We start from the raw sequence: 15,052 nt of genomic DNA, 5'->3' as shown, positions 1-15,052 counted from the left end.
ACATGGGGGGCACAGCAGTTCAAAATGCCTTTTACAGCTCCCGCACCTTTTTCTTTCTCTTTTTACCAAAGTTAAAGAGAATAGAAGGGGTTGGAGCTGTTTCTGGTTTCTTTGTGGAAGGGAAGAAGTAAACAACCTCAGTTTCTTGTTTTCCCACTCTTGCCTCTAACAAGAATAGAAACTAATTATCATTGTTATCAGATGATCTGGAATCGAAGAAAGACCTTAGAGACAAACCCTCTGCTGCTCAAACAGCTTTAGTGGCCACTAAAAATTTTTAAACACGGGAGTGAACTGATCAAGATAGTTGTTTCGGGCAAGATTGACCTGAAAGTGAGGGGAGATTGGAGCGGAAACAGCCTTGAGGTGCAGGACGGCCATAAGGCGACCGCTTAGGTAAGGCCACCCTTCAGGGCGTCCAGGTCAAGAGATTTGAGAGATAAAGGTATTCAGCTTCCCTCAGAGCCCCTGATGGAATGCCATGTCTTTGAAGGCCAGGACGTGGGACTTTTGGTGTACTGTGCGTGCAGGGTTGGGGATGGTCACTGGGCACTCTGACATGTTCACATTTTCGCTCTGTGGAAGAAATGCAGGAAAAAAACAAAACTCGGCGGGGACGCCAAAGCAAGCAGCCCAGAGCCACCTGCCCCAACCTGCAGCCCGCATTGCCTGGATCCAGGGGCTCAGTCCCGCCGCCTGCAGGTCGCCCGGCTCGGCACAGAAGCTAGGGCCAGGCGGGCATCCTTTCCCAGACCCCGCCCCCCTCCGGCCGCGCGCCTGCGCCTTCCCGTGGCCTCCGCCCCGCCTCTCGCCTCCCCCGCCCGCCCGGTCGCCGCCGCCTCAGCTGCCCGAGAGGAGCTGGGGGAGGACGGTGGCCCGCGAGGCTCGCCGCAGACAACGCGGCGGCGATGTCCGCGAGCCAGGCGGGAGCCGCGGCGGCAGCGGCGGGTCCTTGCGCACGGCAGGGCGGCCTGGGCTTCGGCCTCCCTCCGGTTCCTAGGAAGCGGGCCGACGGCCAGCGCGGGAGCAGCAGCGGCAGAGACGGAGCCTCCGGCGCGTCTCTCTCCTCCCCTTGAGCCTGAGCCGGGGGAGGCCAGGCGGCCGGGGTGGCTGGAGGGGGGTCCGCTGCCCGAGAATGGGAATTCTCTTCACCAGGATATGGAGACTGTTCAATCACCAGGGTGAGGGGCTCGGGCCGAGCGCGTACGGGTTAGGGAGAGCGTCAGCCCTGGCCGGGTGGGTGGGGGTCTCCGAATACTTCCGGAGTGTGGGCGGCGCGGTGGCGCGCGCTCTCTGCGCTGGGTGCGGGCTGCTGCGGCTGCGGGCCTTGGGGCTGTTCGCGCCCACTCCCAGCTTGGGAAACTCCCGACTCGCAGCCCTTTGTCTTAGGAGAGCTTCCTAAGAAATCCATGCCTCAAATACACCCATTGCTCCGATTTCGATTGGGAGTGGAGAGGGTTTCTTGCCTCACGTCCGACGCCCCTGAGTGGCCCCTCTTGGTCCACGTTTCAGTCCTTTTTCCTTCAGCAGTTGGGTTTGCACACCACTGAGAAATGCTGGGGTTCTCTGGGATGAAGGTTACAGGTTGTGGCCCCAGCCGCACCACTGAGCACCCGAGGATTGCAGAATGCGGTAAAACCTGAGGAATCGCTCTTGGCTTGACCAGTACATTCAGGTTTCTGAGCCTGCCCTGCACCTCCACCCCGCCCTTCCCCACTTTGGGGAGATTCTTCTGCATCCTGAGTAGTGATGGTCCTCTCTCCTTTTGCCGTATTGATATATGTGTTTAAGGTTAAGCTTAAGGTCACTTTCCTACTCGTGTTGCTTATTTAGAGGTTTTGGGGGACTGGATTAAAAAATGGTAAAGTGTTTCACCGAAAGCACTTAAAAATCATATCATATGAAACATTTGTTAACTGTAGGTAATGACTAAGTTACCAGGTATGGAGTGTATTATAAAGAGATGCTTAAGTTCATCTAAACTCAAACATTGCCTTGAAATGCATATCAGATTTATTGAAATTTGTTACAAAATAAGTGTAAAACTGGGGAAAGAAGATACAGTTTTAACAAAAAAACTCCGTAGTCATTAAGATACACTATAGTTACTGGTGTACTTTTGTTTCTTTTTAACTCAGGTAGGGTGATTCATCATCCTGGCTGTCAGTAACTTAGTTTGTGTTTTTCTCTTGTGTAAGCTGGTGGTGGTGTCACAGCCCAAAGTTTTCCAGTAAAGACTTAAATGAATGGTGGCATCTATTATGTACAACCATCCCCGCCTCCTCCTTCGTTATCCAGCTGCTGCTGTAAGAAGGCGATGGGAAGGGAGCAGAACTGGAACTTGTGATCTCTAGTGTATCTTTTAAAAATATAAAGATGATAGTGTCGATCACATGATACTGAATGGAAGAGCAGTATTTCAAATGATTTTCAAATGATATGGAGAATTTTCATAAACTGGAGAAAGCCAGTTCTAATCTACACTGTCTCTGGCTAGCAGTTTCTGTTGAGAGAAGGGGGAGTGGGAACCAGTCACTTAACCTCTCCGGGTCTGGGTCTCACCTAGAACAGCAGGGATCTTGACTATATGACTGTGGAGCCCACAAATCCTGAAAACTTAATCTCTAGGTCTTAAGAATTGAAACTTAACCTTGCTGTAATACTGGTGGTGCTTATAGTAGATAAGATCTATTCTAGTTTTTAAATCCATAATTTTGTATTATTTTTAGCAAAGCTAGTATTTCAACTCTGCTGTGAAATTCAGAAAGGCTTTGCTTGTTAATTGAGCTCTAGTCCTGCAAGAAAAATTAGATATTTCCACTTTCTATTTTGAGTCAATGATAAAACTATTTGTCTCTGTAACTTAAGAATGAATTAGAACTTTGCCAACAGCTATTGCCAGTAGTAAATAATGATGTGTGCTTTGTTACCACTAACAATCGCTGAGTAGTGTTCTTATTACCTGTATTTTGTGGTAATTTTTGACTGGACATTTATTTCAGTGTTGGGAATTAATAGTAAGAGAAATTAATGAAGTTAAGTTCTAAAAATTTAGATGTCAATATTGTGAAAATGTGAATGAACTGTTTCTCTCCTGTTAAATGATGTGGTTGTCTTAGCAGCAGGGTCACTTTAAAAAATATTCAGCATTACATCTAATGTCAGGTACTTGTTGGTCTTTTTAGTTCTGTATTAAATTGGATATGTGTATGTGTGTTAGATATATCTTGGATGCTTTATTTTACCTTCAGAAGATACAGAACACAGTCCTATGTTCTTTTCACATAAACTGTTGGAAGGAAGTTTTGGGGGATTACAGAATTTGCTATGCTGATGAAACAAACTGTGTAACATCTCTCTCTCTTTCTCTCTTTTTATTTTTTTATTTTTTTTTTTTGAGCTCCCTTTAAAACAACTTTTTCAGTTTAAGCTTAAAATGTGAGTACACAGTGAAACCTAATTGTGTATTGCTCAAACTTGAAAAACCAGAGGTTCCATTTAGGTGATATTTAAATCAGTAGGGTACAAACTTTGTCCTAGATGTTGTTGTACATTATCATTTTAAAAAGTTTCTACAGTCCTTGGAAGTAGTTATTCTTTTCTCCTGAAAAGAGGAAACTGAGGTACCAGTGGAATGAGTTTCCTAGATGATGCAACTGGTAAATGCCAGAGTTAAAATACTGCAGAAATATGCTGCTGACACTGGTCTTAAAGAAGTGACTGGCATCATTTTTTTGTATGAAATCCCCTCCCCCCGCCAAAGGTGTTTCTCAGTTGCTAAACTATAAGTGTTTACAACTTTAGGACTTTGAAGAGTTGCCATTAGTATCTTTTAGTATAGAAGGGCTTATGATCAGTACTCGGTTTGTTTATTAAACACGTATTTTGAACACCTATTTTGTGCTGGGGGACTGTTCTAGATGGTGGGGAAAGACAAGGAACAAAACAAACAAGACCCCCTGCCTTTATGTGGGGAGACAGAAAATAAGCTAACTTCATCTTTATAGATAAAATAATAGCAGTTAATACTGACATGCAAGGTTAGGTTCTACATGTTTCATGCAGTTGATTTAGTCTTCACTTAACTGATTTTCTCTTAACCACAACCCTGTGAGGCAGATATTCTCCCCTGTTTTAAAGGGGCAAAGAAACATTAGGTAACTTGCTTCAGGTACTACAATTAAAAGTGATGGACCTTTTTAGATAGAGATTTTAACCAAGATAGTCTAGTGCCTGAGTTAGTGCTCTTGAAACAAAACAAAACAAAACTTCCTTTGTATAAGAAGGATTCATGTTAGATAAAAGGAAGAACTTTCAGACACTAACTATGAACTATGAAAGAAGTTGTGAAGTTGCCTCATGGATAGCCTTGTTTCATTCTTCAGATTGGTTCTTAGAAAAGGAATGCTACGTTGTGAATGAGTTCTGGAGAAGCTCCCTGTGCTGCAAGACCTGGTGCTGGGAAAGCCACCTCTGCTTCTGTTGTTTTTTTCACTGTGTGGGAATTCAGAAGTGTAGAAGAGTACATATAGAAGCTGAGTAGCCAAAGGGGTGAACTGTGCCTGCTATTAAAAATTTTAGCTCCAAATTCACCCTTTTTGCATGCTCTGTGGATACAGAACTGGGTCCTTTAAGTATTTTTCTTTTGCCAGCTGGCACGGTGTTAGGCTCTGTCGGTAGACGGCATTGGAGGGACCCTGAAAGAGGAGAGGGTTTTTCTTCCTGGATATGGCGTGCTGCTCAGCAGGCTTTGTCCTGCTCATGCAGTGTGGACATCTTCCCCAGTGGCTGGCTCTTGCACTATGTAGTGGTCAGCAGCAGCTTCCTCTAGCACCCACTTCGGTTGGTCTCAGAATGGAGGCCCTCCAGTGAAATACCTCCCAATGAACAGTTTTCCCCAGCATCCTAGAGGGAGGATTTCCAGAAAGATCCACTGGCAAGTTTGCATAGCTACTTCTCTGACATTCAGTAAGCCCTGGCCCGGCCCTCAGCAAGGTGTGCATCTCAGTCCTGGGGAATTGGGGGAAGCTCTCAGCCCTAGAGGTAGCAAATGCTCTGTGTATTTGTCATTCCTTTAATCTTTAGAGTTACTTCTTGTGAGCCAATCCCTCATTACTCCGATCCTCTGTAGTAGTTATTTTCTTTAAATTAAACTTTGAAAGTTCAAATTGCTATGTGGTTTCTGTTTCCTAATTGGATCTCTGCTTTTGCTGTGTATAATTGTTGCTTTTCATTCAGCAAAGTTTTTTCCCCCTGAAACTTCACTACCATTGCTATAAATCACAAGTTTATTTTCAAACTTTGTTTTTATTGATGATACTTTTAGATTTTGCAAATTGAATTTTTAGTATGTAGAGACTTGATCAGTTATCTCCCTTCTAACCTTTATGTCTTCCAAATCTGTTTTATTTATTCATTCATAGTTTATTAAGCACAAGCTTTATTCTAGGCTCTGTGTTAAGGCCTGAGAGAACTGTAGTAAACGTGACAGAAATGGATTTTCTGCTCCATGTGAGACAGAATGCACGGGGCTTAGTGATAGTTTGGATATGAGGTGAGAATGAAGAATCAGGAGGACTCTCAGTTTATCTGCCTTAGTATTTGTAGCATTTGTGTTTTCTGGCTTTGGTATGATTCACAGAGATAGAAGTCCTCCAGGATGACAGTGACATTTCTTTTTGCTTAATTTACTGACTGGTAGTTGGTAGGGTATATATATATATATATATATATATATATATATATATATATATATATATATATTTTGACTCTTAGAACCTGGCAGTAAACAGAACTGGTAGGCTGCCTGCGTATATCAAAAGGAAGTGAAGAAGGGAAACAAGCATTTTCATGACAAAACAGTAAAGTATTGATTGGGAAACTAAAGCCTAAGTGATAACTCAAAATTCCATCCAGGCACTGTGACAGTGTATAGTTGTTTTGGCTTATCTGAGAAACTGCAAGAATGCTATGGCATAGATATTCTAGAAGAAGAACCATACTAAGCAGTAAACTTGTCATGAATCACATGCATCAAAGAGTTGGTATAACCAAAAGTTTTATTACATTTTCCCATAATAACATCTCTTTGTATACATATTATATATTCTACGGAATGTTTGTTTTGAAGTGCATTATAACAGTTTTTAGCTATAAATTTGTGTTTTTCATAGAACATTGTTCTGGTAATGAGAGACACAGGTTGGGGTGGTGAAAGAACCTAAGGATAGTCAAAGGAAGTTGATTTAGTATTAGAAAGTGTGAATAATCTAACACTGTTGTTGGGGATAAACTGGCTCTTCACCATTGAGTCAGCACCTTTATCTTTGAGCCCATTGCACAATTATGTCTTAATTTTATAGTTCTCACTGTGACCCATGTGCTATACCTTAGACATAGGAAGCTGTTATATAGCCATTGGTGCTTTATTGTAAAAACACACAAATATTCAAATAGAGACAAGTCTTAGGAGGGAGTAGATATAAGTTGGTATTGAATGTGGCTTGTAGGAGTTTAGGTGGGGTGAAGAGGTGAAGGACCTCTGGATCATGGCCTCATTGGAATGCCCTCCAAAGAGATCTCAGACTGCTCCACAGAACATGTGGCTCCTTGGAGATTTTCTAGGTTCTGCACATGTTTGATGTGAGACTCTTTCTTTCTCTTTTTCTTTTTAAAATATTTTAACCACTAAAAAAAAACCCCTCATGAGTTCAAATATGTTAGCTTGCATTCGCTTGATTGACTTTAGAAATCTGCTTTCTGTCTTAAGAGTTTGGAGGAATGTTTGCATATTTATGCATTTGTAGGTGACAGGAATTCATTGTGTTTGTACAATTAAATAGAAGAGGGAGGTTGTTTCCAGTATGGACAGTGGCCTGAGTTGCATCTTTACTTCCCCTGTCAACATCTCTGACACTCTTTTCTCCTGTTTACTCTCCACCATGCCAGACATGAATTCTCGCCCTGTATCGTCCACCAAACCTTCTCTCCCCAGTGTGCTTCCTTTATTTCTAGGTACTAGTGAAGAAAGACTTAACAAGACTTTACATCTTTATCTACCACAGGTTATGTTATCTAATTTCAGCTTATTGATTCTCTAGTTCATTCATTCATTCAGTGGCTGTAAAAGATGTGTCTTGAAACTGTTCCCTCCATCCTGTCCTCAGCTGGCAACTGACTTGTGTTAGGAGGAGCTGGAATCCCGTTGTGAGCCTCTTCTGCCATCTGCTTTACCTCAGTGTATGTGTGTTTATTGCACAATGGTTTGTTCACAGTAGTTTCACCTTACCATGTTCATCTTGTGGTCAAGTATGATACAGAATCTTTCTTTAGTTGTTGTTGTTGTTGTTTTTTGCCTAGTTAGTCCTTCCTCACAGAAGTGGTAGAAGAGTACTGTGTTTGAAATCAAGAAATAAGTCCAGTGGGGCATGGCTAAATTAAGGAGACCACTTTCAAAAACAAAACCAGATAGGGTTTTCACCTTAAAAGCAAAGGAGGCCAGATAGTTTTTCTGCTGATACGTCCTACTGTTACTCAAAATACCTTTTGAAACTCCTTTTAGAATTTCTTTAGAGACACATTTAAAAATCATATCATTTAGGAATCACACCTCATTTAACAACAAAAAATTTAACATTCGTCTTAGCTGCCTTTTACCTTATGACTGAGATGATACCACGTGGCTCCCCTCCCCCTTTAAAATCAAATTCATCTTCAGAACACCACTGAGAGTGTTCAAGACAGTGTATCTCAGGCTCTGAAAGCAATGGCAAGAGAAAAGTAGCAAAATATTTTGAAAAACGGTAGCATGGTTAGAATAAGTGTTTAACCTCCTTAAGTGATTAAGGGCCTTGTAAGAGACAGTGCTCTTGTATTTGTGATCTCTGTGTGTATAATTCATACACACAGATGCATTTTTTAGTCAGTCTGTAGTTATTTATCATAGATCCTTGCCTAAATTTGTATTTGCTTTTGCCCCTATTTTGTACTATTTTTAGAGTATCATTTCTCTCATTGGTCAGAGTAATTGTATTTTCTTCCTGAGTACTGGCAAGTCTGTCTAAATTTAGTCCTGCAGCTAATACATAGTGGTTTACAAAATGATGTTCCTGAAACTTAAAAATAAGTTGACGTTTTAAGAATTGTATTATTAAAAATTGGTATTCAAGTGAGAAACTAAAAAAACTTTCATCCAAGTCAGCGGTCAGAGTATAGCCCAATATGAATTCTGCTTATATTAAAATGTTTGCATTGCTTGTATTACTAGAACTGAAGAAGTTATCTGTCATCAAAAGGGGAATACCTAATTTGGGGACATAGAAAAATATAGAGTCAGGCAAAATTGCCATGCCGTTTAAAAACTTCCCAGGTAAAAAGGTACCCTGCTCCAGGGACTCAGTAATCTGGCCCTGATGCAGGTATGGCCCTCCTGTGAAGATGGATTTGTCAGTCACCACAGCCTTTAAAACTCCCTTTGATGGGATTCCATGCTCCCCAAGTAATCTTCTGATTTTAATTCAGTCACCCTACATACTTTTCCTTAGGCAGAAACTGCACTTGTCAGGTAGTTTCATTTTCTCAGTTCCTTCCCCCTAGTCATCTCTAAAGATGATAGACTGGGCCTGCATTTTTAAAATGACTTTTAAGAACCTGCGTGGGGGGAGCATGGTGAAGTCAGTTTAGGACCCTGGTGGCTCTAAGCTGCCTGCTCTTTCTTCAAAGAAATGAGTGATTGGATAAAATGGATTGTATTAAAATTTTCTATTTACTTGATGTTCGTATTTTTGTACAACAGGAGGTACCTATGTAGCATTAGGAATTCCCCTCTATGGTAAATGTCAACTATTTGGAAAACATCTACCACCTGACTGCAAAAGCTTTTTCTTAAAGATCTCCTTACTCTTAGGTATTATAATCCTTAGCATTTATTATTTATAGAATGAATATTAATTAATTCAGCATTTACTGATTACCTACCTTGTACCAGAAAAAGTTGTAGTTACTAGGAATATGAAGATGATTAGCATGTGATCTATATACTTGAAGGGTGCCTCATTAAGCTGAGAAGATTAGTGAGTGTACATGTAAATTATTATAAGTGCTGTATTCGAGGTGTGGCAGAAGAGCAGGAGAAAGTGATTTTTCTTGAGAAGCTAAACCTTAAAAGATTAGTAGGAATTCTTTAAATGGAGAATTGGAGAGGATAATTCCAGCACAGGTAAAAACCATGAGTAGAGGTAGAGAAACGTTTGCCGTGAACATACGTGGCAGCTTATGTAGGGAGAACAGCTTGAACTCCAGCTTAGATACCTGGCGGTAGTGGTGAGGGATAATAAAGCTGAAGCCTATTCATTTGGGACTGGCTTTATTTACAAGGCTGAGAACTTGTACCTTGTTTTCCTGTCAAACTGGAGAGCCATCATTTAAATAAGAGAGTGGCATTATCAGCTTTATTGTTTCTAGAAAGATTACTCTAGAAACAATAGGAACATGGACTGGAGATAGTCTGCTTAGGTACAGTAAGAGATAAGGAGTACAGCTAGGACAGTGGGAGGAGACAGGTTCGGGATATATTTCTGAGGTAGAATAGAACTTGGTGACAAATCAGATGTTCGGGTTGAGGGACTCCAAAGGCATCTGAATTAATGGTAATACCATTAAGCAAATTAAGTAAGATAGAAGTAGAAACAGGTTTGAATATTGGGTTTTTGGTTATGTTGAGTGGCACTGTGTCTATCCACTAGGTAGACTGGAGTTTAGGAAACGTTTGGGAACATGGATTAGGAATTGTCTTTCTTGGTGGTAGGCATACCCCATGTGCTGTCTTAATCATGACATAACCCTGAAAGAGAGGTAGTGTTGTCCCTGTTTTACAGTGACGAAGCTAAGAGTTAGAGAAATAAGTCATTTGCTCAGGGTCACATAACCACATGTATTTTTCAACTTGCTTCTGTTATCTATTACTGTGTAACAAGCCAATCATAAATTTTATGACTTAAAGGAATAATTTATTACTGTCTCTCGTGGTTCTGTGAGTTCACTGAGCTCAGTTAGGAAGTTCTGGCTTGGGGCTCATTTGATTACATTTGGATGGTAGCTAGAACTGGAGTCATCTCCAGCTCCACCTGGCTGCATACCCAAGGTGGCTTCTCTATTTGTGTGTCTGGCGTCTCAGCTGGAATGGCTAGAACAGCTGGGGGCAACTGTGTGTCTCTCTCCGCAAGATCAGGCCACGTGATTAGCCTGAGCTTTCTCACTCATGCATAGCAGTCTTGGGGTAGTCGGACGTGTTACATGGTGTCTGGCTTACCCCAGGGGGAGTTGTCCTAGAGCCAGGCAGCAGCTGCAAGGTGTGTGATAATCTAGGTGTGGAAGTCATACAGCCTCACTTCTGCTGCATTCTTGTGGTTAAAAGCAAGTCATAGGACCAGCCAGGATTTAAGGGGGGAACTATATAGGGGCATGAATATCCAGAGGCCATCTCTGGAGATTAGCTTTCTCCACACACTGCTGTCTTTCAGAATAGTTTTTAGACAGCGCGGCAATAGATAGGCCCCAAGATGCCTTGTTAAAATGTGAAAGGAGTGCAAGAAGACAACTCTGGGAAACATGAATGTTTGAAGGAAGACCCAAGGAAGAGGAGTCAGTGGAAAAAAATAAACATCAAGAGACAGAGTAAGAAAACTTGGAAAAAGTGATGCTTTAGAAGCCAAGGGGAGAGGAAGCTGCTGCCACCATAGCTATAGGTCCTTAAATTTGGTTAGAAAGACCCTATGGTTCAAATGTACTCAGATAGCTTACAGTTGCCTTCTGCCAGCAGCTTTAAAAGGCTGCCCTTTTTTTCCCTTCCCATTCACCCCATCTCACCTATACATACCCAGTTAAGGCCTAAAATTCACATTTAGAAGTTATACCCAGTTAAGGCCTAAAATTCACATTTAGAACTTAAGTGACTTAGTCCAATGTGAAACATTTACACCTCAAGTCATCCATAAATTGTTGTGATTACATTTGGGATACTTTACTGAGAGTAGGCTTCCATAGAGTGGAAAGAATGTAGTGCTTCTGGCTTCCTTCAGAGAGATGAGAGTTCTCTATGTAGAATGAGGGGGATAAGGAGGTTAGGCCAATGGCGTACTTCTGGTCTTGCTGTGATGTTCTTTTGAGTTACAAGAAGGTATAAAGTGCCATGTACTGAATTATACCATAGCTGGAAAGAATGGGTGAAATGGGAAAATTTTTAATTTTTGTTTTTGATTAATCACTGGTGTTTTTCTTTTTTTCAGAGCACAAAGTTATCATTGTTGGGCTGGATAATGCGGGAAAAACTACCATCCTTTACCAATTGTAAGTACTAACTACTTAAAATGTTTTATTTTATTGTTTATAGTTACTTTTTCAGCCTGAGTGATATTTGATTAATGAAAGCAATAAAAAATTATATGGAATCCAAGTTACTCTGTAAGAAGGCGGGTTGGCCATGAACCAGGAGCCAAATTTAAGCAACTGTTTCTAGAGAGCTAGAAATTTATCTGACATTGAGCATGTTGTTCAGTTGTTTTGCTTGTGGAGAGTAGAGAAATATTTGTTTCTATAGTTTCCTGGAATGAATCTAGAGTATTCCAGATAGTCCACTACTTAGCTCCACCTCTGTTTAAACCCTTCATTCACTCTTATGAGCTAGTGGAAAAGGGGACGTTTGGGTACAAAATATAAAAGGAGGTCATGCTGACTTATCCCTTAATTGAAAAATGTTCAAACAATCTAGCTTCCTTGCTAACTGTAATATATTTGAACTTTTTTTCCCAGTTCTATGAATGAAGTTGTACATACGTCCCCAACAATAGGAAGTAATGTAGAAGAGATAGTGATTAATAATACACGTTTTCTAATGTGGGATATTGGTGGCCAAGAATCTCTTCGTTCTTCGTGGAACACTTACTATACTAACACAGAGGTATGTTTCTTAATATACTAAGTCTTCTATGAATATAATGCCTGGGAAACACCTTCCAGATATGAACTCTTATAGCTCATCTTTTTGAAATATCACAGTATGTTAAATATAAGTAGAGTTTAAACATAGTGGAATCTTTGATTCCCTCTTTCAGGGTCATTGTTATGTATATCCATTCTCACTGAACCTCTGTAGGGAGAATTGGTGATTGATTAGTCTGATTTTATATTGATCCTAGAGCTTGCCTTAAGTGCTTGTTTTAATAAAGAATTCCATTTCACAGTTTGTAATTTTATTTCTCTCTTACTATTTATTTGTGTCTGCATAGAGGAAATCCTAGTTAGATGAGAGGGCTCTGATGGTTTGAATTCTTGGCCAGAATTTTACTATGTGTTTTCTTTTTTGCAATACAATTGCACATTAAAGAATTCTTTTTCTTTTGATTATAAAGCAATTTAGACATAATCATGTGTTTTATTTACATATTATTTGCCAAGAGAAAATGTCTGACGTTTGAGAGCTTCACTGTATAGACCTTATAAGATGAAAGGCTGTGACAGTTGTTTCTGTAGTGCTGATTATAAGTTAATAAATCTCCAAATGTATATACAGATGAATATTATGTCAGTAAGACACTATTAAGTGTCTCTAATGACTTGATCCCCTAACACTCCATTAAGCATTTGATTATGTCTTTTGGAGAAGGAGGAGTATATATAATTAGTATTCCTATATAAAATGCTGCAGGTATCAAGTTCATGGCAACACCTTGAAAATTAATAGCTTTGTTAAGAAGGCTTGGAGTAGAGCAGGTGTTATAGTGATAAAACCATGTATCAGTAAGGTCTCAAGTGAGAGAAGAGGGAAAGTAGCAGTTCTATTATCCTTCTGCATTATGGTTGATGAAATCTGAAGAATAGAAAAGATCCTGAAAATTACTGTGGTTTATTTGGAAATGAAAAGCTAGTTCTAAACAATAAATAGCACATACTAGTAATAGGCAGTCAGAATTAACTTGGGCATAACAAATGCCATCATAAAGCAACTATATCTGCTCCTGTTTCCCTGGTGCCTTTTGGTGTTCATGGAATTGAAGAAGAGGCACACTGTAGCTCAGTCCTGCACAGCTCCTTTCGAGTCTTTGATTGCATCTGGTATCATCGTCAGTTCAGGAAAGAGTTGTGCCACTTATATAAGGAAGAGAGCATGGTTTTTGATATAGATTTATTCTTTCAATTTGTTGATTTTTTAAAAATTGATTTCTTTAACTATCACATTACTTTATTCTCATACGCATGGCCTTTTAGTTTTTTTTATTAATTAATTTATTTGTTTTTATGTTTGGCTGTGTTGTGTCTTCGTTGCTGTGCGCGGGCTTTCTCTAGTCGTTGCTGTGCGCAGGGTTTCGCTAGTTGCGGCGAGCGGGGGCTACTCTTCGTTGCGGTGCGTGGGCTTCTCACTGTTGTGGCTTCTCTTGTTGCGGAGCACGGGCTCTAGGCACGCGGGCTTTAGTAGTTGTGGCACGTAGGCTCAGTAGTTGTGGCTGGTGGGCTCTAGAGCACAGGCTCGGTAGTTGTGGCGCCAGGGCTTAGTTGCTCCAGGGCATGTGGGATCTTCCCGGACCAGGGCTGGAACCCATGTCCCCTGCATTGGCAGGCGGATTCCCAACCACTGTGCCACCGGGGAAGCCCTCTTTTAGATTTTTAAATTGACATTAATAAATAATGTCTGTCTGGAAGTAACTTAAATTTAGGATCATATTTTTGTCTTACTGACTTATGGTCCAAATAGGCCCATTAGCATTCAATATATTAATTTAGAAAACAAACATGTTACATATTGGTTAGAATATTAGCAGAATATTCTAAAAGAATGATAACATCATATTGTCTTTTATTTTCTCTTAAAAATTAGTAAATATGTTTGAATTAAGGATCAGACCTTTAGGCTTCACCATGTATAGCGGGTATCTCTGGTTTTCCAGTAATATCATACCATAAGGTTCTAATTTCTTGATAGCTGTTAGCCTGTAAATCAAATAAACACTTGATAAATTTTACAAATATCAAATTATGTAATCACTAATGATTTTTTTTTTTCTCGTAATTTTAGTTTGTAATAGTTGTTGTGGACAGTACAGACAGAGAAAGGATTTCTGTAACTAGAGAAGAACTCTATAAAATGTTAGCCCATGAGGTAAGTAGGATTCTGGCATTAGATGTACGGGGGTGGGATATTTCTATCACCTTTGTACTATCTACTTTCTCATGAGCGTACTATTTCAAATTTTTTAAAAAATTCTTTATCTGCTGGCCATGCCTGCTTTATAATTTTGACACTTCCCAACTTGGAAGCGTATCTGGAAGCAGCAGAAAGATTGAGGAGTCAGTTGTAGTATTTTAATTCCGTTTATCTTAGATAAATTTGGTCTAGAAGTTTTCCTGGCCAAAAAGACCTAAGTTGACTTTCATTTTGCATTTTAAATAGATTAATTATACAGATGATTATCATTAGAAATGAGATTTTACAGTGTCAGGGACACACAGCGAGTCTTGATTGTAACTCAGTTATCTGACTAATATTTAAATTTGTTGCTCGTAGGTCTCTGATATTGTTTCTTTAACTGAACAAAACTGTTATAACTAGCCACATTTTCTTAGTCCTTGAGAAATATTACTGGTAGCATAATTTGAAAATTACGTAAACTGAATAATATAGTCAGTAATGATAATAGTAACTATAAAATCATATAATATTTATAAAACAGTCGTATCTCTCTATCAGCAGAGTTTTGGTTCTAGGATGCCCATGGATACCAAAATCTGAGGATGTCCAAGTCCCTTGTATAAAATGGCGTAGTATTTGCATATAACCGGTATGCACATCCTCCGGTATACTTTAAATCATCTCTAGATTACTTATAATACCTAATACAATGTAAATGCTATGAAAACGTGCAGCAAATTCAAGTTTTGCTTTTTTTAACTTTCTGGAACTTTTTTTTCCTGAATATTTTCAGTCGGAGGTTGGTTGAATCTGTGAATGCAGAACCCACGGATAAGGGGGGCTGACTGTAGTGGCGATTGATTATTTTTG

The 15,052-nt window shown here is 40.0% G+C and overlaps 1 protein-coding gene across 3 annotated transcripts in view; it reads left to right on the top strand.

Moving 5' to 3' along the window:
• Nucleotides 1-834: 834 nt before the first annotated feature.
• Nucleotides 835-15,052, top strand: part of ARL5A (ADP ribosylation factor like GTPase 5A) — a 33,973-nt gene continuing 19,755 nt past the window's right edge. For 2 of the 3 annotated variants that reach the window (XR_009700383.1, XM_061183874.1), the window contains exons 1-4: nt 835-1,181; nt 11,286-11,346; nt 11,809-11,956; nt 14,069-14,152. Coding sequence is in view for 2 of the 3 variants with exons in the window: in XM_061183874.1 (XP_061039857.1) it covers nt 1,136-1,181; nt 11,286-11,346; nt 11,809-11,956; nt 14,069-14,152 (339 nt within the window). In the remaining variant the exon portion in view is untranslated. The remainder of the gene's footprint in view (nt 1,182-11,285; nt 11,347-11,808; nt 11,957-14,068; nt 14,153-15,052) is intronic. The other variant, XM_061183883.1, reaches the window with a different exon arrangement.

This window comes from Eubalaena glacialis, chromosome 1 (genome assembly GCF_028564815.1).
Source record: "Eubalaena glacialis isolate mEubGla1 chromosome 1, mEubGla1.1.hap2.+ XY, whole genome shotgun sequence".
Taxonomy (NCBI): Eukaryota; Metazoa; Chordata; class Mammalia; order Artiodactyla; family Balaenidae; genus Eubalaena; species Eubalaena glacialis.
Note: the sequence above shows the minus strand (reverse complement) of the source record. Positions and strands in the feature narration are given on the sequence as shown.